This window comes from Oncorhynchus kisutch, linkage group LG1 (genome assembly GCF_002021735.2).
Source record: "Oncorhynchus kisutch isolate 150728-3 linkage group LG1, Okis_V2, whole genome shotgun sequence".
Taxonomy (NCBI): Eukaryota; Metazoa; Chordata; class Actinopteri; order Salmoniformes; family Salmonidae; genus Oncorhynchus; species Oncorhynchus kisutch.
In genome coordinates, this window is record NC_034174.2 from 15,211,801 (window position 1) to 15,234,938 (window position 23,138).

Below are 23,138 nucleotides of genomic sequence, written 5' to 3' on the forward strand. Positions count from 1 at the left end.
AAGTGGATATGAGCAGGAAATAGATATAAACTTGTTGTGTTATACTTTGATCAATTATAATGGGAATGTGTAAGAAACTTATCAGGAAAAGGAGCTTACAATTGTTGGGAATTGGCAGTTGTTTCCTTGTGGGCATGTGAGCTACCTGTATAAAAGTGTTCCTCTTTCTCCATCTGAACAGAACCTTCAGAAACTACCTGTGAAACACTCGATCGAAAAACTGTAACTATGGCGATAAAGACCATCCTGCTTCTAAGCGGTGCCTTTGCACTGGGCAATGCAAAGTCCTTGATGGAGGCCAACCTGGACCAGCTTCCTGCTTTCAACCCAGACTGGAGACCAATGGTGAACATATTCATCATATGCAGGAGATGGGTGGTGAGGGAAACAGCATTGAACAGAGCCCAGGTCTCCAGATGGGTGGTGAGGGAAACAGCATTGAACAGAGCCCAGGTCTCCAGATGTTTCAGGAAATTGATGCTGTTAAGTATCCAGTTGACGTGAATGACCTGGAAAGTTTGGAGCCCTCGGTAGAGATGGATGGAGAACAGGGCTTGTATCAGGAGGCTTTTCAGGGAACAGGGGAGAGGTTAGAGGGGACAGAGTGCAGGAGCGCATGTCCCTCTGGCTGGTCCAAATACGGATCCCGCTGCTTCAGGTACCGAGTCTGAGCAGTTCTGTGTGTATCAGGGTGGCAACCTGGCATCCGTCCACAGCACAGCAGAATATAATTACATAGAGGAGATGGTAATGATACAAACTGGGGGATTTCCTCGCGCCTGGATTAGAGGTTATGATCTTGCTCAGGAAGGCCTATGGCTCTGCAGCGATGGGTCCAGATTTGACTTTACCAACTGGAGCAAAGGACAGCCGGACAACTACCAAGGCAAACAAAACTGTCTGTACTTTAATTATGGAGCTGAAAAACGCTCGGATGATGGAATTTCCAGTACAAGGTTTCCCTCTGTGTGTTCTAGAAGAATGTGATCTCTTGCCTGTGAGTCAGATTAATATTTCTCTTTCCCATGGTTTTAAATGTTAACAAATCTGTGTAAACATTAAACTTGTTGCCATGAATCATGATTAACAGAGAAACACACTCTCAGTATAAATGATACTTTCTGTCTCTCCTTCTCTGCATTTGTCATCAACATCCATCAATAATGATTTTGTCACAAATAAAAGATCAGTTCCATCTTAAAAAGGAAAATGTGTTGAAAATGAATAAAAACAATTCTACAACATAAAAGGCATCTGAGAATTTCAATATCTAGTAAGCATTTTGAGAATTGTGCTTGTGTTTAGAATTGCTTCTCTCTTACCCCAATGTCTTGAGACCTGAAGAGAAATTGTCGGTTTAGATTGGATCTCTCTATGGAGTCCATGTCTGTCACAGTGATGTGCCCACCCTCTCCAGCCCCCAGGCCAATCAGAGCAAAATTCTTGAGAAGTTCACAACCTATAGCGCCAGCCCCAACCTGACGACACATCATGACAGAAGACATGTTAGAATACAAAATAAAATAGAACAAATCAATTCAACCCAAGCTGCATTCATCTACTGCATTCATCTACTGTATAAATATCACTTAATCAACACATTTATCATAGTATATGCCAAGCTAGTTTTTGCACATCAGAGGGTATTAAGACTTTCACTCCAACACACTCATGTGGAAACAGAACTGGTGAGAGTGCAATAACACAAGCATACACGCACAAACTCACGCGCACACACACAAAGCAAAACAAATAAAAGCTAGCATAACACATGCAAAGGAAGCCTGGTAGGTGAGGGCTTGGCAGGACCAAACGCTAACAGGAAATGCCACCTGAATCACAGCTGTTTCCTGCACGTGTCATTATCAACACTAGCAGGAGTGACCAGAGGGAAAGAATGACACTGCGGCCTGTTTGGCCATGCAGAGGGCACCCCCTGCTGGTGAGAGATGAGAAGACTGGCACTCACAAGGAAATACTTCTGTTCACCAAGCCTCTCCTGGAAGCCTGATCCAAACACTGCAGTCTGCCCGTCATACCGAGAGCCTCTCTGCAATAGAGACAGTAGGGCAGTGGTTAATGCAGACAGGCAGGGAATAAATATCCACCAACACAGGCCAATTGATAATTTTCCTGATAGATAAAACATGGCTTCCTAAGGCTACATTAATTATTCTTTATGGGGGGGAGATAGTAATCGATAGCTAGCTTTTGGCTGATATTATATATATATTTATTTGAATATGTATTGGCTGATATTAATATTTTTAAATATTATGTATTAAAATCTTACTGGTGAACAAGTGCTCTCTGTCAGTTCCTCTCCCTCTCCACCGTTGCCTTCAGGAAGGCACTCCAGTGCATCAAAGTACAGCCACTGCTGAAGAGGGGTGAACTTCCCAGTGCACGCCTATAGGGACACCAAATAGGAATATCAGGCACACAGGCAAACATATCAACACTATGAACCATACAGCACATCACAGGCACTTCACTATCCCTGGCAGTGCTTTCTGGAGTACAGAAACCGTAGCAGTTTGCTCATAAAGGTGTAATAAATGCATTCTACTGTCGAGGGGCTTGACTAGATCATAGGGCAGCTTTGAATTATTGGGACTGCAAGCTCTTCATATTTCTTTAGTGCCTAAATGTGTTGGATACCTATGTTCCTTCTCTGGACTTTTGTCCTCACCTTCATGACTTCTTGGGCAGCCAGCCCTCCGATGAAGGCGTTAACAGGGGCCAGGTCACCACAGGCAGTGAAGGACAGACTCTGCACCACATCTTCATCTAACTGATCCAGATGGGACACCTTATTCAGTTCTGTCACCATGGCTACCAGTAGCTCAGCATCCGACTGTAGGGGGATGGATGGACAGCCGACTCCATAGTAAGACAGAGCATGACCAGTTTCTGTAGGGATTCTATCCAACTTGAGCTACTGGTTCAAATATCTTTCACAGATTCTAAAGATGCTATCTTAGCCCACTGGACATCACAAAGCGTGGTGAGACAGGCAAATACAGTATAATGTCATAAGATTTCTTCTACCAACACATGAATGTTCCATACCAGAAAAATAAATATTATTTTGTATTGTCTTTCACTGACCTGGGACCTGGGCTTAGGTAGTCGTCCCACTCTCTTCACAAAGCCATGCAGGGCTTGGAAGGCCAGGTGCAGTGTCTGGTGCTTCGTCATCTTCCCATAGTCAGTCATTACTAGTAACTCAGGGTCAACCAAGGCCTCATCAAGGGGTTTCTGTAACAAGTACAGAAAGTATAGGCATAAAGTAAGCATAGTGAACTGAGTGCAATGTCATTGAACGCCATATTGGTAAGGTTGGTATGATACAGTACATCTCAAAATATTATCCTTGGGATAGATGAATGCCTAGTCCAACATAATTAATTTGATAAAATTAAGAAACAATACTTTCAAATTGTACTTACAAATTGTAGTATTTTAGACTTTTTGACCTCAGTTGCTACGCCGCCTTTCTTATACTCAGAAAAACTTGAGGTGTCACAAATACTGAAGGAATCAGGGCCTGGCAATGAAAGAACATGTCATCATTTACACACACATCATAATGTATGAATCATCATATTCATTTACATTTCTGTCCATATTAAATGTCATCACCACCACTTTCATGCCATTTCCTGTCATGTATTTAAAATATTTTTAAAGTAGCTTAGATATGCCTCATATTACAACAATTATATAATATTAAAAAAGGAGATGTCCTTTCGAGAGAAACTAAAGTTGAAATATCTTTCTAGTAAACAAGTTTTACTGGTGGCACTTAAGGGGCAAAGTACATTTTCTGCTTTCTTGTTCTAAACCACCATTATTGCTTTTCCCCTGTGAATAAGAACTCACCAAGGACTTTGATGTCCACTGGTCCATAGCTATTGAGCTTTGTCATGCCACACACTTCAGAGAGGGACACAGTGCTGCCATCTACAAAGCCATGCCTCTGTTCAATGCATGTGACCACTCCAGGATCCGCCTATAGATACAAGAGAACAATGTATAACAGTGGTTTTTGCTCTATGATCTTGTCCACTGACATACTGTATTCCCAGGTATAACATGCAAATGCCACCATCTTCAATAGTTAAGGAAAGGTAAGCATTGAATACCTTGGTGATATCATCTATCATGGCTGATGCAGGTGTCTCCCCATCAGTGTCCAAGACCTCAAACTCCTCCCCAAAGTCACAGAATAACTGACTGCAATAAAACCAAAAAAAGAACCATTGGGGACCTGAACCAGCGATGCATCACTCATATCTACTATGGATGAGGACTGTTACAGGAGAGATTATTATTGGTTAAAGTAGAGATGATGTGTCACCCCCCTCACCCACAAAGTCCTTTGGTATCAGCCACAATTAACTTGATGCCATTTGAATGACAAAACGTCCCAAAACGCTGCTGGTCATCCAGAGAGGAGTCAGTCAGCACCACCACCTAGGAAAACAAATAAGATATGTTCTCACCTTTAATGTTATTGCTATACCTAGGGTTGAAAAAATCTGGTCAGCTTCCTGAAAATTCCCAGGTTTCCAGAAATCCTGGTTTCCTGTCTGTTCCCTCCTGATTCCGGCATTCTTCCAACCGGGTTTTCCAGAAAACCATGAAATTTTGAGAACGTTACCAGATTTTTGCAACCCTAGCTGTACTGTGTATGGCTAGTCCAGAGAGAAAGTGGGTAAAGGCAGGGTTCAGGCCTACCTGGAATTGTTGCAGCAGCGTCTCCTTCAGTGGCCCAGTGTGGGCAGACACATGGACATGGGGGTTAAGGGCAGACAGCTGAGATAGGGAACTCAGGGCTCGGTTCTGACCAAGGTGAGATGCCAGCAGGAAAAACTAGAAGGGAAACATTGGGGTTCAGGAGTAGTTTGACAAAATAACACCTGATCTGATCTGAATGAACATTTTCAGAATGTTATATGCCCCTGTATTCCTATTTCCCTCCTTTAATATCAGGTGCTAAATAGTTACAGAGATGGCAGTGTGATAGAGACGGCCTAACAGGGATTGCTCTAAATAGTTACAGAGATGGCAGTGTGATAGAGACGGCCTAACGGGGATTGCTCTAAATAGTTACAGAGATGGCAGTGTGATAGAGACGGCCTAACGTGGATTGCTCTAAATAGTTACAGAGATGGCAGTGTGATAGAGACGGCCTAACGGGGATTGCTCTAAATAGTTACAGAGATGGCAGTGTGATAGAGACGGCCTAACGTGGATTGCTCTAAATAGTTACAGAGATGGCAGTGTGATAGAGACGGCCTAACGGGGATTGCTCTAAATAGTTACAGAGATGGCAGTGTGATAGAGACGGCCTAACGTGGATTGCTCTAAATAGTTATTGTCCATGTTCCATCTTCAAATTACGTATGAAATCATTATGCAGGTTTCCATTGACTTTCATTCGACAAAAGCAAAACAAAAATCTTTGCGACATGAGTAATGGAAACGGCAGATATACGATATATTTTCTAAAGATTGACAACATTTTAATGGATTTTTCTTTTGTCTAACTTTATTGATGATAGAAATTTTGAAGGTAACTATAACGCTCCAATCCACATTTATGCTAATTCTTAATGCCTACTACTTGCAAAATAAAAAATGTAAACTTGCAGGACATTATCAATCAAATCAAATGTATTTATAAAGCCCTTCTTACATCAGCTGATGTCACAAAGTGCTGTACCGATACCCAGCCTAAAACCCCAAACAGCAAGCAATGCAGGTGTACTGTAGAAGCACGGTGGCTAGGAAAAACTCCCTAGAAAGACCAGAACCTAGGAAGAAACCGAGAGAGGAACCAGGCTATGAGGGGTGGCCAGTCCTCTTCTGGCTGTGCCGGGTGGAGATTATAACAGAACATGGCTAAGATGTTATGCATGAATTGCATGAATTGCTTCGCCTTGCTTCGCCTTCTGGTTGGCTGGATGCAAGTTTCACCATCCGATTGTTTCAGATCCCCAAGTGTGCAAATTTCACCATGACATGGCCCTTGGCGATACGTTGGCACATGAGAATTATTAGAATATGGCAAATATTAGTACATTCTTGCATTATATCCATGATGGCTTCGCGGCTACAGTACTTGAGACATGAAACAGATAGGTGGGAGGGCATATTTGAATATTTTTAAAAAATTTAACCTTTATTTAACCTTTATTTAACTAGGCAAGTCAGTTCAGAACAAATTCAGACTGTCGCTAAATTATTGTTTGGGTTTGGAATTAGATCTATTCATATAATTAGAGAATATATTTGTCACGTTCTGACCTTTATTTCCTTTGTTTTGTCATTATTTAGTATGGTCAGGGCGTGAGTTGGGGTGGGCAGTCTATGTTTGTTTTTCTATGATTTTGGGGATTTCTATGTTTTGGCCTAGTATGGTTCTCAATCAGAGGCAGGTGTCATTAGTTGTCTCTGATTGAGAATCATACTTAGGTAGCCTGGGTTTCACTGTTTGTTTGTGGGTGTTTGTTTCCGTGTCTGTGTTTTTCACCACACGGTACTGTTTTGGTTTTCGTTCGTTCCACATTTATTGTTTTTGTATTCAGTTGTGTTCATGTTGAGTATTTCTTATTAAAAGAACCATGGACACTTACCATGCCGCATATTGGTCCTCCGATCCTTCTCGCCTCTTCAGACGAAGAGGAGGAAAACCTTTACAATATTGTTGTTATATGAGTACTCAAATATATATATATATATATATATATACAGTACCAGTCAAAAGTTTGGACACACCTACTCATTCAAGGGTTTTTTCTTTATTTTTACTTTTTAATTTTACTTTTATTTTTAATAATAGCAAAGACATCAAAATTATGAAATAACACATATGGAATCATGTAGTAACCAAAACACCTTCCTAATATTGTGTTGCACCCAGTGGAGGCTCCTCAGTGAATGTAATAAAAACTAAAATTGTGAAACATTAAAGTTATCCTTTTTAGACAAAGCTATACTAAATATATTCACCTCACCAAATAGTTCATTAAAACACACTGTTTTGCAATGAAGGTTTACAGTAGCCTCAGCAGCACTCTGTAGGGTAGCACCATGGTGTAGCTGGAGGACACTTAGCTTCTGTCCTCCTATGGGTACATTGTCTTCAATACAAAACCCAGGAGGCACATGGTTCTCACCCCCTTCCATAGACACACTGTAATTATGACAGCTTTCGGAGGACATCTTCCAACCTATCAGAGCTCTAGCAGCATGAACTGACATGTTGTCCAGCCAATCAAAGGATCAGATAAGGAATCTAGTACTGAAAGCAAAAGCTACAGTTAGCTAGCACTGCAGTGCAGTGCATAAAATGTGGTGAGTAGTTGACTCAAACACAGCTGATGTGTTGTGCACTGAAGTCCACAAGTAAATGGAAAAAGGTGAGAGGAGGAGAATGCATAGATAGATGTGAGCCGGAATTATTTATACAACGAGCTGTTTGTATGTGTCACTGTCTGTCACCTTGATTACTCAAAATTCTCTCGATCTGTGCACCTACGTTGTAAACTTTAATTCATCGGCTAGGTTGTAGCAACCTCATGATGTGTACAGGGAAAATGTTAGTATCTTATAGTAGCCTAAATGTTCAATTGAGCTGGGTGAATGGAATATGAATGACAGTCATCCAATATGCTGTAATAGAAATAAGGCCAAGTTCATTAAAAAAGAATAATCTTCCCTCATTTAAATGTCACTGACCATCACTGTTTGCATCCCCTTTTGCCCTCAGAACAGCCTCAATTTGTCGACTCCACCTGTGCCAGGTGATAATGGCAGGAATGCCTGCTAAGGCCAAGTAGTCTCTTTCTTGCTGTGACATGATGACATTGAGACCTTTCAAACCCTGTATTCCTAAATTAGTCTAGGGGGCAGATTATTTCTTGAACAGAATTACAGTATAACAGGGTTACTCTATGACACAGGTAGCCTACCTGTGAGGAGAAGTCCATCCACTCAGCCAGTCCCTCATCCTGCACAGTGACGGACTTCACTCCAGAGAGGATGACATTCTTGGCGATCTCCACCCCTAGACCCCGCATCCCCGCAATGAGGACATTAGCTGTCCCCATGCGACGCATCGCCTCATGACCCAACACATACCTGCCACACAGTGCCCAAAAGACAAGACTGTTACTAGATGCCAAGGTTATTATAGTAAACTGAAACTAAAACCAAAAATGATATTGAAATAAAATGTGTGAACTGAAATAAAATAATTAACAAACCCGTTTCAAAAACTAACTATACTGAAACTATTATCCAAACTTCGAGTAAAAATCAAATGGGGTTTTCAATGGGGTTTTCAGGCTTTTTGGATGTGGATATCGGGTCTGAATCTGGCGGCGAAATGCTGCCTGGAAATGGCGATGTTTCATATAGGCCTGTGCATTATTATCTCTAGATATCACTACAGGTACAAAATCGTCACTAAAGTTAAAAAGCATTGGATTGGTGTTAACATGGGTGAGAGATTTTCCTTCCACCATATTTTTTGCACCAGTCTCAGGGTCGTCACTAGTTAACACAGCCACAAAGTAATAATTATGGATAAACTCCGCCCATTCAATTAACAGATACCCATACACTTCCAGTCATTGCGCTAACGCCAGTTGTATTGGCTCACAAAACTATGCTGTACCTCTAACTTCCTTCATATTGGACACAGAGACATAAAAATGGTATTCACAAGTTTATCTGACCCTGGGGAAGTAGACAATGGACCTCATTGCCAAAACCCCTAAGTATCCCTTTAGCCCTAAAATTAACCACACTGCTAACTTCATGCCTAACCCTAACCTTAAATTATGACCAAAAGCTATTTTTTGCAGCAAATTTTTACTTCGTGGCTGTGAAATCTGACTTTGTGGCTGTGTTAGCTAGTGGAAAGCCAGTCTCTGCACTCTTCCTTTTAAATCCAAGTCACATTGAGACAGACTTTACATTTTAAACCTAACCTAACCTATGACCTGAGACATCACCTTATGTATTACTGCCCCCAGTTGTAAGAAGTGACATCGCCCAAAAAAAACAAAGTCAGATTCCACAGTCTCAATGTCAGATTTGGCTACAAAAATTCGCTTTTTGGTCTTAATTTAATATTATGTTTAGGCATAAGGTTAGCAGTGTGGTCAAGGTTAGGGTTAGGTTTAAATCATGCTTTCTTCCCCTAACACTGAAACTGAAACCAAATAATATAAAAAAATATGTATTTTTATTTTTATAGTAACTGAAAATAAACTGAATTTAAAATATAAGTAGAGAAGCGAATAGAAATAAAACGCATATAAAAACTCAAAACTATAATAACCTTGCTAGATGCATGTCACCTGTCAAATTGTAGTTTCCTTTGGACATGACAGGCTATACTTACAGCTGTCGGGAGTAAAAGCCCTCGTCGATATCATTGCTTTCAGACATGTTTTGGAAGTGATCTAGTCTACAGCCTAACGTTTTATTTAGTAAAAGGTTGGTGATAATCCCGTTTTCGTTCTATTGTGCAGAGCCAAACTGTTCCCTATTCAAGTTTCTTAAATGTATTCCTGAGCAGGGTTTAGAACAAGAATGCTACCTGTAAAACTTTTTCAGTAGGACGATTATTTAACTTTCGCTTTTCTCTAAATGACGTCATCACCTCTATCACCAGTGGGCATGTTCACAAGAAAGCAGTCAATTGCCGAGTGCGGTTTAGGCTGACAACTGTGACTCGCTTGTGTGGGTGCTGGCAGCATATAACACTGTTCGATTGTGCGTCAAGAATTCCGCATAGCAGATTTGTATGAAGGTCTGGTTATTAAATGGGTAAACAGTTCTATAGTAATATCCTCTAAAACGCTCTGGTGACAAACACATTTTACTTCCCTGTTTCGAATTATCCACATGGCTGGGGGAACCAAGTAAATACATTTCGAAAATGTAAAAAAAACGATGTATTATTAGCTAACTAGCTACAGTGTAGGCTAACTCAAATGAGCTGCTAAAGGAGCTAGCAACTAGCTCAACTTTACATGCTGTATAAATAGCTAGTTACGTGAATTAAACATCACCAGCTACATAACTTCACATTAGCTAGCTACCTTGAACTGTAAAAAAACTACTCCAACTGCATTTGTAGGTAGCTAGTTAACTGCCATGGTGGAGGGTTAAAGGATAGCAGCCCCAACTGTCAATGTGAAAGAGTAGACTATTCTGGATAGAGCAGGTACTTGTGTAGTTCCAGTCCCTAGAAAGTTAGGACAGAGATAATAGTTTCATAATATTCAGTGTGGTGTAATTTGAGTATAATGAAGTTGTTTTCCAATAAAGAGCTATGAAAGGCTGTCTACAGATGAACAGGTCATGGGGACTCCAAGGGGTGCACTTCTTTGTTTTTGCCTTAGCACAGCACAGCTGATTCAAATGATCAACTCATCATCAAGCTTCAAGTGGTATTTTGTATTCATTTGGGATGCTATCCTTGATATGGTCCTGTTATTGTCACATGCTACACATGCACATGTGTGTGCACATGCATCTATCAATCCAATGTTAACATTATTTGTTTTAAGGGATATTATACTTTAGTAATCCACAATTACCTGGTGATGTAAAGTCTAATAATGACATTATCTTTCATATTCCTACAGATACCTTGTAACTGGAGAAGTCTGCAGGATGTTTCAAGGATGGGGTCCAACAACGCAGAGCGAGAGGCAATCTGTGCGGGAGATCTTCACCTCCTACTTCTTTGAAGAGGGTTCTGTTCCCTAGCAACACCATAGACTACACTATGCACAACCAAAGGCTCCTTTAAGAGCCATCCACATTGCAATAAGAGTATTCTTTAATGTATTTAGCTATGTCAACTGCAGTTATTCAATTCCCAGTTCAAATCTAAATTTATTTGTCACATACACATGGTTAGCAGATGTTAATGCGAGTGTAGCGAAATGCTTGTGCTTCTAGTTCCGACAATGCAGTAATATCTAACAAGTAATAACAATTCCCCTACGACTATCTAATACACATCTAAAGGGGTGATTGAGAATATGTAAATAGAAGTATATGGATGAGTGATGGCCGAGCGGCATAGGCAAGGTGCAGTAGATGGTATAAAATACAGTATAAACGTGATACGAGTAATGTAAGATATGTAAATATTATATAAAGTGGTATTGTTTAAAGTGACTATGGATCCATTTAAAGTGTCCAGTGATTAGGTCTCAATATAGGCAGCAGCGATCTGAGTTAGTGATGGCTGTTTAGCAGTCTGATGGCCTTGAGATTGAAAAACAAAGCTCGGTTCCAGCTTTGATGCACCTGTACTGACCTCGCCTTCTGGATGATAGCGGTGTGAACAGGCAGTAGCTCCTTGATGTTTGTTGTTGTCCTTGATGATCTTTTTGGCCTTCCTGTGACATTGGGTGCTGTAGGTGTCATGGGGTACAGATAGTTTGCCCCCAGTGATGCGTTGTGCAGACCGCACCACCCTCTGGAGAGCCTTGCGGTTGAGGGCGGTGCAGTTGCCGTACCAGGCTGTGATACAGCCCGACAGGATGCTCTCGATTGGGCATCTGTAAAAGTTTGTCAGGGTTTTGGGTGACAAGCCAAATTTATTCAGCCTCCTGAGGTTGAAGACACGCTGTTGCGCCTTCTCCACCACACTGTCTGTGGGTGGAACACCTTCTCCTCAGCTGTCCCTTTGATGTGGATAGGGGGGTTCTCCCTCTGCTGTTTCCTGAAGTCCACGATCATCTCCTTTGTTTTATTGACTTTGAGTGAGAGGTTGTTTTCATGATACCACACTCCGAGTGCCCTCACCTCCTCCCTGTAGGCTGCCTCTTCGTTGTTGGTGATCAAGCCCACTAATGTAGTGCCGTCTGCAAACTTAATGATTGGGTTGGAGGCGTGCATGGCCACGCAGTCGTGGGTGAACAGGGAGTACAGGAGAGGGCTGAGCACGCAGCCTTGTGTGTGCTCCATTTGATTTCTATTTCTCAGGTGAGGGTGCTGTTTAAGTAACGGTGTGATGTCTATACAAAAACAAAGCAGGCTATTTTAAGCCACCCATATTGAAAAAAAAATGAACAATTAGACACCCTATATCCCACACCTACACACTCATATATCAATCTGATTGATGGATTGTGTTGTGCAGTAAGCAGGCTCAGGTGTATAACTGTGGCTCCTTCTACCTTCAAAGAATAGGCAAGAGGGCCAACCAGGGAGAATAGTAAGACACTTAATTATTTCTATAACTATGCTATATTGTTTGTCGTCGTGTGTCTGTGCATGTTTTTCAATATAAAATACTCTGCAGCCACTTAGTGTGGACACCAGGTGAGGCCACACGCATAGATTCCTGTTGAACACTGTCTCTTTAACTACCTTATTTTCTCATTAATAATCTCTTTCACTTCATCCCTCTCGCCCCTTTTCCCTAAATCCTCTAGGTTATATCAGCTGTGTCGGTGAACCCCTCCGGCATCTGAACTGTCTACATAGAGGGCACAGCATCAAAGGTGAGAGGTCACTTGGTCTGGTCAACATGAAGTGTTATTAAAGAGATGCTTTACACAGGGATGCAAACTGCTGAGGGCCCAAAAAGGTGACACTTTTTTGTTGCACTGAAACATGCAAATATTCCCTGCATGGGGGAAATGCAGGTTAACTAATTTAACAACAAAGAATATGATCTACGTGATAAGTCTGTGTAAAATAAAAAGTGGTTAATGTGAACCTAACTCGCAGCTAAAAAATGTCAAGAAAGCAATCCAATGTTATTTGTTGCCTAGACTTTACTGGAAATGACACTCAAGTCTTGAAAATTATAATATAACACTTGTGACCACACACAAACTTTGCACTTAAAGTAGAACATGTGTGCAAAAATAATGTTCACTAAGTTTAAAAAAAGTACCCTCACTCACACGTGTTACTGTCAAGTTCAACACAACAAAACAATATCTTTGGGCTACACTGCACATTATTACATTGTACACTTTCTTCCTGTGGACATCTGTTCTACAATGTGTCAGCAAAAGTGAGAAAGAGGGAAAGTGTGTGGTGTTCCTTTCACCTCTATAGTAGCATCCAGATTAAGCCAGGCTCCAGCTACACTTGATCCCTGAATCCACTTGTTTAACAAGCAACGCCTCATTTTCACCTAATTGTCTCATTCTGAAAATTAACCACATACTGCAGAGGGAAAACATTAGTTAATAGATAGTGGTTCGTTAACTAGCTAACCACTAACATTTCACACAGATTGCCAGGGTCCAGTAAGCAACTAACACGTTATAACTTGAGGAACGGAGTTGTGTCGAAACGCTCCCCCCTGCCAGAATTCTCCCTCACTCAGCGTGAACGTGCTCGCAATCAATTCTTCATTGCTGCGACTTGCTTGCTAGTTGGGATTTCTGATCACATTAGGCTGCGTTTCATTTTATTTTTTATACAGTATCTATGTGATCGCACTTATAATGTCTGCAGTTTTTGGTTTGGCTATTTGTTTCAAGTGTATTAGACTATAAATAAATCTCCTTGCCAAAATTTGTCATCTCTCCCATGTCTTATTCGACTAGTAGTTGTTCTGAAATGTTTATTGCTTGCCTACATTTGACTCCCTCCTGTTTAATATAACACAGTATTTGACTAGCCACAAAATTAAGGAAATTAGAAGGGGGGGGTTCGGCAAGGCCATTTTCTTGCCTCAGTTTTACATTTCACCTGATGATTGTGATGACTGACAGTGTTAGCATGTTTAAGCCTTTTTTAATTTTTTTATTCTGTCTCTCTGCAGGTATGTTTTGATGTGAGAGAGGATACCAACCCCCAGTCCCGTCATTGCCACCTCACCCGCTCTTAAGATAACCTTTGGGCCGACTGGGAGCCCAGGACTGGTTAGGAGACACCACTAGAGACACTATTATGTAATTGTGTTGAACTGAGATAATATTAGGTCTCACTGTGATTCATTAATCATAAGCTGCCTTCCCTGCTCTTCTTACCTCTTTCCCTTTGTCTTTTACACCTCCCTCGCCACCTCTTTCTTCCTGTTTTTATAATGCACAACAGATGTGCATTGGAGTACAGATTGAACTTGTATTTATAATATTATAATATTTATATATTTATATTTTGCTACATATGACCAAATCAAGGTGGTTGGTTACATATAAACAACAGCCTAAATGTAGGCTAATATTTCTGGGGGGCAATGAAGAGACTCGGTTTCTTGCCACCAGGGCCCTTTCCCCCAAGCGTTTCCATGGCAATTCCATTATTTTGGTCGCGTTTGATTTTATGTTTAACGGCTGACTAGTATATTTGTTGTTTACTGTTTACACTTGGCTAAGAACTAGCCTACTATTAAATACATAATCTTTTTTTTTATAGGTTCCCATTTCATGAAAAGCCCAGGCTGCAGCAGTAGGTAGAAAATGTCAGGTAGATTCATTGGAAACCAACACAACACTCTCGTCCCTGTGCCCATCACTTTGAATATGAGTGTTTTCAGCATGATGACAAGGGAAATGTCCACCTCACCCCGACTGCGGTGCCCATCATTTTCTCCTTCCCTGATCGTCATCAAAAGTGGACACAATGCCCCAGGGAAAGATGAAGAAATACGGTAGATACAGAGGTAAGTGACAATGTTGATCATGCGAAAGCATCTGCTGCCATTGATCACACGTACTATGTAAGTTACGTCGATGAGGCTGGGGGTGCTTTCTTGTCCCGGGTGGGACATAAGGCTGCAACAATCGTTAGCCACTGGAGTCTGTCTTTGGCCACAGTTTGCATCCTGTCCCATGAAAGACCCATCTCTTCCAGCTCAGCCACCACTGTCTGTCGCCATGTTGTTTCAGTTGGTGTCCAACTTTGGGGATCCTTTCTGGCGGCTTCTTCAGCACATGACCAAGCCAGGACAATGTTCTTACAGCACTTCCTCCTATTGTCACGACTTCCGGCTCCTTTCCCTGTTCGGGCGGCTCGGTGGTCGTGGTCACCGGTCTACTAGCTGCCACCAATCCCTTTTTCTTTTCTGTTGTCACCCCTGACCATAGTTTGCTTTGTATGTTTCTATGTTTTGTTTGGTCAGGGTGTGATCTGAGTGGGCATTCTATGTTGTGTGTCTAGTTTGTCTGTTTCTGTGTTTGGCCTGATATGGTTCTCAATCAGAGGCAGGTGTTAGTCATTGTCTCTGATTGGGAACCATATTTAGGTAGCCTGTTTGGTGTTGGGTTTTGTGGGTGATTGTCTCCTGTGTCAGTGTTTATTCCACACGGGACTATTTCGGGTTTACTTGTTTGTTGTTTTTGTAGTTTATTCATGTATAGTTTTCTTATTAAAAACAGACATGAATTTCAACCACGCTGCATTTTGGTCCTCCTCTCCTTCGACGGAAGAATCCCGTAACATCTGTTGGTTTTGTCTTGATTGTTTTCACCTGTTGCTTATTTTGGTTCGTCAATAGTCTATTTAAACTTCTAGTGCCCGCCTGCTTTTGTGTGGGCATATCCTTACTGTCTGTGGTGAAGTTGTTTTTCGCCGGAGTATTTTGTTGTATGTTCTTTTCATGGGTTTTTGGAGACATACTTGATTACTCGACATACTTGATTTATGGTCATTGCCTGATTGTTGGCTAGACCAAGCGCAATATACACATTCATTTGGAAGTATTGCTCTCTGCGCCTGACTCTACACCCACCACTCCTAGGAATCCGTGACACCTATACAGGTTCTCGTTGGAGATCTTGTTTGGCTAGAACATGTTGGAGATCTTGCGGAGGCAAGCATTGTGAAAGGCATCAACCTTGCTCATCTCACTTTTGACTACCCTCCATCACTCAGAGCCATATAAAAGCAGCGACAGCAGCGACTTCACATTGCTATTATAGAACCTGTTCTTAGTTTTCAGGCTGTAGACTTTTGTGCTCCATATGGGACATAATCGACTGAAAGCTCATCTGGGAGAAGACTGTCTACTGGATTCCTCAGGAATGGTCAGCTGTTGTTTGACACATTACCCAGTCGATGGTAACAAGAAAAGTATTGGCGAGAGGATGCAGCCTTGTCTGACACCAAACTTAACTTGAAATGACTCTGTAAGAGGATTATCAAGGATGATGCTTCATTCAAAGTGTTCTTAGAACTTCCCAACGGTTATTAATCTTGGGTGGTATTTCGTAGTCTCCAAGGATCCTCCATAAATTCTCACAGTGAACACTGTTGAATGCCTTCTTGAAATCAATAAAGTTGATGTAGAGGGGTGCGTTCCACTCGAGGCACTGCTCGATGATGTTGCGCAGGGCAAAGGTCTGGTCGATGCATCCTCTTCCTTTGCGGAACCTTGCTTGTTCTTGTCTGAGTTTGTCATCGACAGCAGTGTCAATCCTTTTGAGAAGTACTCTTCAGAAGTTTTTTTCGGGGGATGGAGAGGAGGGTTATACCTCTCCAGTTGTCACATTAGCTGAGGTTTCCTTTTTTTGGCAGTTTGATGATGAGGCCTTTTCTCCAGTCTTGTGGTATATCTTGCAAAAGAGAACAGTCAGCACCTTGGTGCTGGATTCTGCGCTCAGCAGTTTAGCAAGCCGTCTCTCATCTATTTTCTTCCATGTAGCTTGTGTTAACCACTTCTTGCCCTTCTTCTTTCTAAAGCCAATAACATTCTTTTACATTTCTGTGTATGCATTCTTGATGTTACTCCATGAGGTTTCAACTGTGCCCTGGTCTTCTTCCTTTGCATTGGCTAATGGACTGAAGCGTTTTTTTTTGCTAAATGGTGTTGGGATTCTAGATTGAAATGTACTTATTGATGTTACCTTACAATAACTTAGTGATTACTTTACATGTATAATACATGTATTTGTTGGTGGTCAAGGAAGGGTAAAGAGGAACTTTTGTGGGAAGTTACTGAGTGATATGGAAAGTGACTGAGTGAGAAAAGGGTAAGTGCAGAAAGTTCATACTCTGTTCAAATATATTATTGTAGAATATGAATGTTCCTAAGGAGGGAGGCAAAGGGAAACAGTATAGTTATTGATAAGGCAGACTAGCTGCTGAGGAACCAGGACCATGAGGGATGTGGAACTCAACTCGAGATAAAGTTAACAGTTGAAGAGAGAAGATAGTGCTGGAAGGGGGGCCACAGGGGCCCACACTGAAGAACATCTGATTCCAGTCCTGTCTCACACATACGGTATATACACATTTCCACACCCATGAGGGTCATAGACTTAGGCAGGGCCATGACAATACGAGTCAGAGGAACCTACTGTGTTTCTGCCTAACAACAGATAATGACTGTCTATCTTCGACATGCAAGGAGAGGACTAATTGGAAGGTATAAAGATGTGCTTGTGTGATTTGTATGTTGTGTTTGTAGCTGAAGCACCACATGGGTTGAATAAACTTGGTTTGAGATTTTTCTAGTCTGAGTTTTTTCTCTGTTTTTCATAACCTAACGATGGGAAGAGCTTTATTTCAGGAGATGTGAGATTGTTGAGGTCAAATACTTTCTGTATTGTGTATGTGTGTGTGGTTCGCAGCTTCAGCCTGACCTTGGCTTTTACCAGGTAGTGATCGCTGTTGACATCTGCCCCACGGTGGACCTTGACATCCTGCAGAGATCATCTAATTTCATTTCACCGTTGTTGTTGATGGCACCACAGCCATGTTGCCCCATAGCCTGTTCACAGTCAGTGTTATCGTAGACTACCCACCCAGCTCACGCCCTGACCATACTACAACAAAGACATAACAAAAGAACTAAGGTCAAAACGTGACAACAGGAGCATTTATTTAGTCAAGCTACCCCATGCAAGCATCTGCAAAACACGTGACCCTATGTGTGTGTGTGTGTGTGAGGGGAGACAACTGGGTGAAAAGGTTCTTCAGTCTGTCGCAACTGAGTGAGGACAACAAGGACCAGAATGACAGGAAGTCACTCCAGGCATACTTCCTCTAACAGTAGCTCAACAGTTCCCCCAAGTTGGGCAAGCAAGTGCCTTTGACTGCTGGCCAAGATGATGTACGGTTGTACTGGTCACACACACAAAACATGAGTCGTTTCGGTCAGCTCTTGGTTGAGCTCCCAGGTATCATGGGGTTATACTACACATACAGAACAGTTAGAACAGGCCTCTTATTAATGCACACACACTTTTCTATCTTATATGAGTTAGTTTCTTAAAACAATCTCAAGTCCAATGCCTAGGCTTAAATAAGGATATTTTAGTATACAAGCATTAGTAAGGTTTAACAGAAAATGCCCTCACAGGTACTTATGTTATAATTTGCTGCCGTGACTCGGAAGCAGTGCGGCAGCCCTACCCACCTGGCGGTGGGTATTGGCTGGTATCTGCATTGACAGGACGCAACCGAGGAGGAAGCCCTGCAGAGAGGGACGTTTTCTTCCATAGTTTTTAATTGGCATGAGTGTAATTTGTGTTCACATGCCACTTACACTACCGGTCAAAAGTTCTAGAACACCTACTCATTCAAGGGTTTTTCTTTATTTTGATTATTTTCTACATTGTGGAATAATAGTGAAGACATCATGAAACTATGAAACAATTAAATAACAGACATGGAATCATGTAGTAACCAAAAAAGTGTTTAACAAATCAAAATATATGTTATATTTGAGATTATTCAAATAGCCACCTTTTGCCTTGATGACAGCTTTGCACAACTGGCCTTCTCTCAACCAGCTTCATGAGGTAGTCACCTGGAATGCATTTAATTTAAGAGGTGTGCGTTCTTACAAGTTAATATGTGGAATTTCTTTCATTTTGAATGTTTTTGAGCCAATCAGTTGTGTATACAGAAGATAGCCCTATTTGGTAAAAGACCAAGTCCATTTTATAGCAAGAACAGCTCAAATAAGCAAATAGAAACAACAGTCCATCATTACTTTAAGACATGAAGGTCAGTCAATAGAACTATGAAAGTTTCTTCATGTGCAGTTGGAAAAACCATCAAGCACTATGAGTTACCAGCATCAGAAATTGCATCCCAAATAAATGCTTCACAGAGTTCAAGTAACAGGCGCATCTCAACATCAACTGTTCAGAGTAGACTGTGTGAATCAGGCCTTCATGGTCGAATTGCTGCAAAGAAACCACTACTAAAGGACACTAATAAGAAGAAGAGACTTGCTTGGGCCAAGAAACACGAGCAATGGACATTAGACCGGTGGAGATTTGTCCTTTGTTCTGGAGTCCAAATTGGAGATTTCTGGTTCCAACTGCAGTGTCTTTGTGAGACGTGGTGTGGGTGAAAGGATGATCTCCACATGTGCATTTCCCACCGTAAAGCATGGAGGAGGAGGTGTTTATGCTGTGGGGGTGCTTTTAAGGCACACTTAACCAGCATGGCTACCACAGCATCCTGTAGCGATATTCCATCACATCTGGTTTGCGCTTAGGGGGACTATCATTTGTTTTTCAACAGGTTGAGACAAGACTGTTAGAGAAGCTATTTGAAGAATCTCAAATATAAAATATATTTTGATTTGTTTAACACTTTTTTTGGTTACTACACGATTCCATGTGTTATTTTCTAGTTTTGATGTCTTCACTCTTATTCTACAATGTAGAAAATAGTAAAAAATAAAGAAAGACCCTTGAATGAGTAGGTGATCTAAAATGTTTGACCGGTAGTGTACCTGAGGTCCTCCTGTGTGTTTCAGTCTCGACGCAACACTCCCGCTGCTGCTGATTCCTTGCCTCTATCAGAGAGCTACCTGCCTGACTACAGTGGAGCTGTAGTCCACTGATGTCCCCAGGCAATGTTCCCACACCTCAGCTGAGCAGAGGATCCAATACGACAAACCATGCAGCAGATGCTCCATGGTACAGAAGTACAGCGTCTTGTAAAAACTGCCGTCAAGGCAAAGTATGGCTACTTTGAAGAATCTCAAATATAAAATATATTTTGATTTGTTTAACACTTTTTTGGTTACTACACGAATCCATATGTTTTATTTCATAGTTTTGATGTCTTCACTAGTATTTTACAGTGTAGTAAAAATAAAGAAAAGGCCTGGAATGAGTAGGTGTGTACAAACCTTTGACTGGAACTCTACAAAGATTGTATTTTATATTCTACTCTCTACATTTGGATTGACAATGGTGCTTGTGTGCATCTAAGATGTTTTATGAGCTTTGAGAGGCTTTAACACAGAAACCATTGATAACGCAATCCATAAATCTTATGTAATGTTTTATGATAGTTATTTTAAAACTAGGAAACTAGGAAAAAACTAAGAGAGGAACCAAGCTATGAGGGGTGGGCCAGTCCTCTTCTGGCTGTGCCGGGTGGAGATTATAACAGAACATGGCCAAGATGTTCAAGTGTTCATAGATGACCAACAGGGTCAAATAATAATAATCACAGTGGTTGTCGAGAGTGCAACAGGTCAGCCCCTCAGGATTAAATGTCAGTTGACTTTTCATAGCAGATCATTCTGAGTATCTCCACCGCTCCTGCTGTCTCTAGAGTTGAAAACAACAGATCTGGGACAGGTAGCACGTCCGGTGAACAGGTCAGGGTTCCATAGCCGCAGGCAGAACAGTTGAAACTGGAGCATCAGCATGGCCAGGTGGACTTGGGACAGGAAGGAGTCATCAGGCCAGGTAGTCCTGAGGTATGGTCCTATAGCTCAGGTCCTCCGAGAGAGAGAAAGAAAGAAAGAAAGAATTAGATAGAGCATACTTAAATTCACTTAGGACAAGACAGGAGAAATACTCCAGATATAACAGACTGACCCTAGCCCACTGACACATAAACTACTGCAGCATAAATACTGGAGGTTGAGACAGGAGGGGTCGGGAGACACTGTGGCCCCATCTGACGATACCCCCGGACAGGGCCAAACAGGCAGGATTGAACCCCATCCACTTTACCAAAGCACAGCCCCCACACCACTAGAGGGATATCTTCAACCACCAACTTACCATCCTGAGACAAGGCCCCGTGTAGCCCACAAAGATCTCCGCCATGGCACAACCCAAGGGGGGCCGCCAACCCAGACAGGAAGATCATGTCAGTGACTGAATCCACTCAAGAGACGCACCCCTCCTAGGGATGGCATGGAAGAGCACCAGTAAGCCAGGGACTCCGCCCCTGTAATAGGGTTAGAGGCAGAGAATCCCAGTGGAGAGAGGGGAACCGGCCAGGCAGAGACAGCAAGGGCGGTTCGTTGCTCCAGTGCCTTTCCGTTCACCTTCACACTCCTGGGCCAGACTACACTCAATCATAGAACCTACTGAAGAGATGAGTCTTCAATAAATACTTAAAGGTTGAGACGGAGTCTGCGTCTCTCACATGGGTAGGCAGACCATTCCATAAAAATGGAGCTCTATAGGAGAAAGCCCTTTCTCCAGCTGTTTGCTTAGAAATTCTAGGGACAATTAGGAAGCCTGCGTCTTGTGACTGTAGTGTACGTGTAGGTATGTACGGCAGGACCAAATCAGAGAGATAGGTAGGAGCAAGCCCATGTAATGCTTTGTAAGTTAGCAGTAAAACCTTGAAATCAGCCCTTGCCTTGACAGGAAGCCAGTTTAGGGAGGCTAGCACTGGAGTTATATGATCAAATTTTTGGGTTCTAGTCAGGATTCTAGCAGCCGTATTTAGCACTAACTGAAGTTTATTTAGTGCTTTATCCAGGTAGCCGGAAAGTAGAGCATTGCAGTAGTCTAACCGAGAAGTAACAAAAGCATGGATTAATTGTCAGATTCAACAGAAGATCTCTTTGTTTCTTGGGACCTAGAACAAGCATCTCTGTTTTGTCCGAGTTTAAAAGTAGAACGTTTGCAGCCATCCACTTCCTTATGTCTGAAATTTTGGGGCTTCACCATGTTTAATTGAAATGTACAGCTGTGTGTCATCCGCATAGCAATGAAAGTTAACATTATGTTTTCGAATGACATCCCCAAGAGGTAAAATATATATAGTGAAAACAATAGTGGTCCTAAAACGGAACCTTGAGGGACACCGAAATTTACAGTTGATTTGTCAGAGGACAAACCATTCACAGAGACAAACTGATATCTTTCCGACAGATAAGATCTAAACCAGGCCAGAACTTGTCCGTGTAGACCAATCAGGGTTTCCAATCTCTCCAAAAGAATGTGGTGATCGATGGTGTCAAAAGCAGCACTAAGGTTTAGGAGCACAAGGACAGATGCAGAGCCTCGGTCTGATGCCATTAAAAGGTAATTTACCACCTTCACAAGTGCAGTGAACATACCTATTACTTATAAAATGTCCTACTAACAGATTGCACCACAGGATCCATCACAACACTCTCACTAATCACCATATTTTGCACAAACGGAGCTGTACGATATTTGGACCAAGTCAATATTACCGTTGAGGTGCCTGTCTAGCTCAGTCGGTAGAGCATGAGACTCCTAATCTCAGGGTCGTGGGCTGAGCCCCATGTTGTTCGATTCTTTTCTCTGCCGAAGCACCAACTCACTTCGCAAACAGCCATCCGCTTGGACTTTCGAGCAGGCTTGCCACCCTGCGTTGCTGACGTGTCAGTCATAGCTGGTGATTCAGAAGACTATGGACTTGAATCGTAGCTGTGCCTGTACTCTGACCTGTTATCTCAATGAAATAGATTGAATAAATGCTCCTTTTCTGGACAAGAAATAGACAGGCAGGGGGTTCAAGAAAAGCACTTGCTCCTGGTGAGGCTCGAACTGGTATCTGTTGCTTTTATACTACCCGAAAGTCATCTTAATTCTCACTGAAATACTCCTGTGGCTTATTTTTCAAATTGGCGTGTTTTGTTTCTAAATGTCTGCGCAAGAGTGAAGGTTTCATTGAGTTGTGAGATAATACTTTTGCACATATAACACACTGTGGCTGAGGAAAGGCACTACTCCCAATATAAGTGAACCCCAAATCAATGTAGTTCTCATCATATTTCCGCCTCTTCGATGGTCCAACGTCCCTGTGTGTTTTTCGGTGCTTTCCCAGGTACATACGGACCATTAGTGGAATTCCCGCAAGATAGTAACGGATAATGTGATTGGATGTTAATTATTTGACTAGGCCACCTGTATTTGACATTGTGTTGTTATTTTGCTGAACAC

The 23,138-nt window shown here is 41.9% G+C and overlaps 1 protein-coding gene and 1 long non-coding RNA gene across 4 annotated transcripts in view; one reads left to right on the forward strand and one right to left on the reverse strand.

Moving 5' to 3' along the window:
• The window catches only part of uba7 (ubiquitin-like modifier activating enzyme 7), an 87,379-nt gene extending 77,649 nt beyond the window's left edge, over window positions 1-9,730 (reverse strand). For all 3 annotated transcript variants that reach the window (XM_020493931.2, XM_031836105.1, XM_031836142.1), the window contains exons 1-12: window positions 9,422-9,730; window positions 7,983-8,151; window positions 4,744-4,878; window positions 4,373-4,479; window positions 4,149-4,239; window positions 3,886-4,015; window positions 3,453-3,550; window positions 3,112-3,261; window positions 2,693-2,857; window positions 2,294-2,410; window positions 1,970-2,050; window positions 1,323-1,478 (exon numbers count right to left, since the gene is read on the reverse strand). In XM_020493931.2, the coding sequence (XP_020349520.1) occupies window positions 1,323-1,478; window positions 1,970-2,050; window positions 2,294-2,410; window positions 2,693-2,857; window positions 3,112-3,261; window positions 3,453-3,550; window positions 3,886-4,015; window positions 4,149-4,239; window positions 4,373-4,479; window positions 4,744-4,878; window positions 7,983-8,151; window positions 9,422-9,468 (1,446 nt within the window). In that variant the 5' untranslated portion in view covers window positions 9,469-9,730. The remainder of the gene's footprint in view (window positions 1-1,322; window positions 1,479-1,969; window positions 2,051-2,293; window positions 2,411-2,692; window positions 2,858-3,111; window positions 3,262-3,452; window positions 3,551-3,885; window positions 4,016-4,148; window positions 4,240-4,372; window positions 4,480-4,743; window positions 4,879-7,982; window positions 8,152-9,421) is intronic.
• A 2,166-nt stretch (window positions 9,731-11,896) lies between these two features.
• On the forward strand, window positions 11,897-15,077 carry LOC109864882 (uncharacterized). The gene is made up of 3 exons (XR_004211363.1): window positions 11,897-12,548; window positions 13,829-14,671; window positions 14,898-15,077. It is a non-coding gene; the product is annotated as an uncharacterized LOC109864882 (long non-coding RNA).
• Window positions 15,078-23,138: the final 8,061 nt, after the last annotated feature.